The following is a 1,120-nucleotide window of genomic DNA, read 5'->3' on the forward strand; positions in this document are numbered from 1 at the left end:
ACGTTGCAATTCTTTACAACTGTAGGAGATACCTTGAAAATGAGTTTGGGGAACAGTATCTCATGCGGGACGCAAGCATCTGGAGGTTCAACGTATCGTTGATCAGCAGCGTTAATAAGGTTTTTGATCACGTTCTTGGCAATCAAAGCGATAACGTCTCCAAGTCCTTTTGGCGCATGTTCTTGGGAAGCCTTGCCAAATTTTTTTAAAAGGTTTGTTTTTTTCACTTCAACAGAATTGCCAGACAAGGAAGTGTTTTTCTTCACATCATTCACCCCTTTAGAGGAAGTCAAAAGGATTAAAAATACAGTTAGTTTCTCTTTATATCCTGGCGTTGCTTTATCTGCTGTTTAATAAAAATAACTCAAAAACGTCAATTGTCTTTTGTCAGGAACGCGCCCCCCCCTGCCCCCGGCCCCGAGAACATTTTGATTCATTGAACTGGTTAATATCCTCCACCACCTATGATAGCAAGCAAACAATAAACGAATGTACTCTTTAAAAATATGTCTGTGGAGATTCTCAGTTATGCCAGATCATGGTTGTCCCAGATGCTTTTTCAAGAGGCAGAAATGGACTTTCTAGTTTTTCTTTGAAGACATTTCGCTTCTCATAATTTCATAATAACAGAGTTGGAAGGGACCTTGGAGGTCTTCTAGTCCATCCCCCAACCCAGGCAGGAAACCCTACACCATTTCAGACAAATGGTTATCCAACATTTGCTTAAAAATTTCCAGTGTGGGAGCATTCACAACTTCCACAGGCAAGTTGTTCCACTTATTAATTGTTTTAACTGTCAGGAAATTCCTCCTTAGTTCTAGGTTGCTTCTCTCCTTGATCAGTTTTCACCCATTGCTTCTTGTTCTACCCTCAGGTGCTTTGGAGAATAGTTTGACTCCCTTTTTTGTGGCAGCTCCTGAGATATTGTTTCCCCTAGTCCTTCTTTTCATTAAATTAGACATGCCCAGTTCCTGCAACTGGTCTTCATATGTTTTAGCCTCCAGTCCCCTAATCATCTTGGTTGTTCTTCTCTGCACTCTTTTCTAGAGTCTCAACATCTTTTTTTACATCGTGGCAACCAAAACTGGATGCAGTATTCCAAGTGTGGCCCTACCAAGGC

At 41.1% G+C, this 1,120-nt stretch overlaps 1 protein-coding gene across 1 annotated transcript in view; it reads left to right on the plus strand.

Annotated features, from left to right (window-relative positions):
• LOC131186118 (uncharacterized) overlaps window positions 1–326 on the plus strand; it is a 1,350-nt gene extending 1,024 nt beyond the window's left edge. The window contains exon 2 of the mRNA XM_058159393.1: window positions 1–326. This exon is cut by the window's left edge and continues 821 nt beyond it. Within this exon, the coding sequence (XP_058015376.1) occupies window positions 1–209 (209 nt within the window). The 3' untranslated portion in view covers window positions 210–326.
• Window positions 327–1,120: the final 794 nt, after the last annotated feature.

Source organism: Ahaetulla prasina, chromosome 16 (genome assembly GCF_028640845.1).
Source record: "Ahaetulla prasina isolate Xishuangbanna chromosome 16, ASM2864084v1, whole genome shotgun sequence".
Lineage (NCBI taxonomy): Eukaryota > Metazoa > Chordata > Lepidosauria > Squamata > Colubridae > Ahaetulla > Ahaetulla prasina.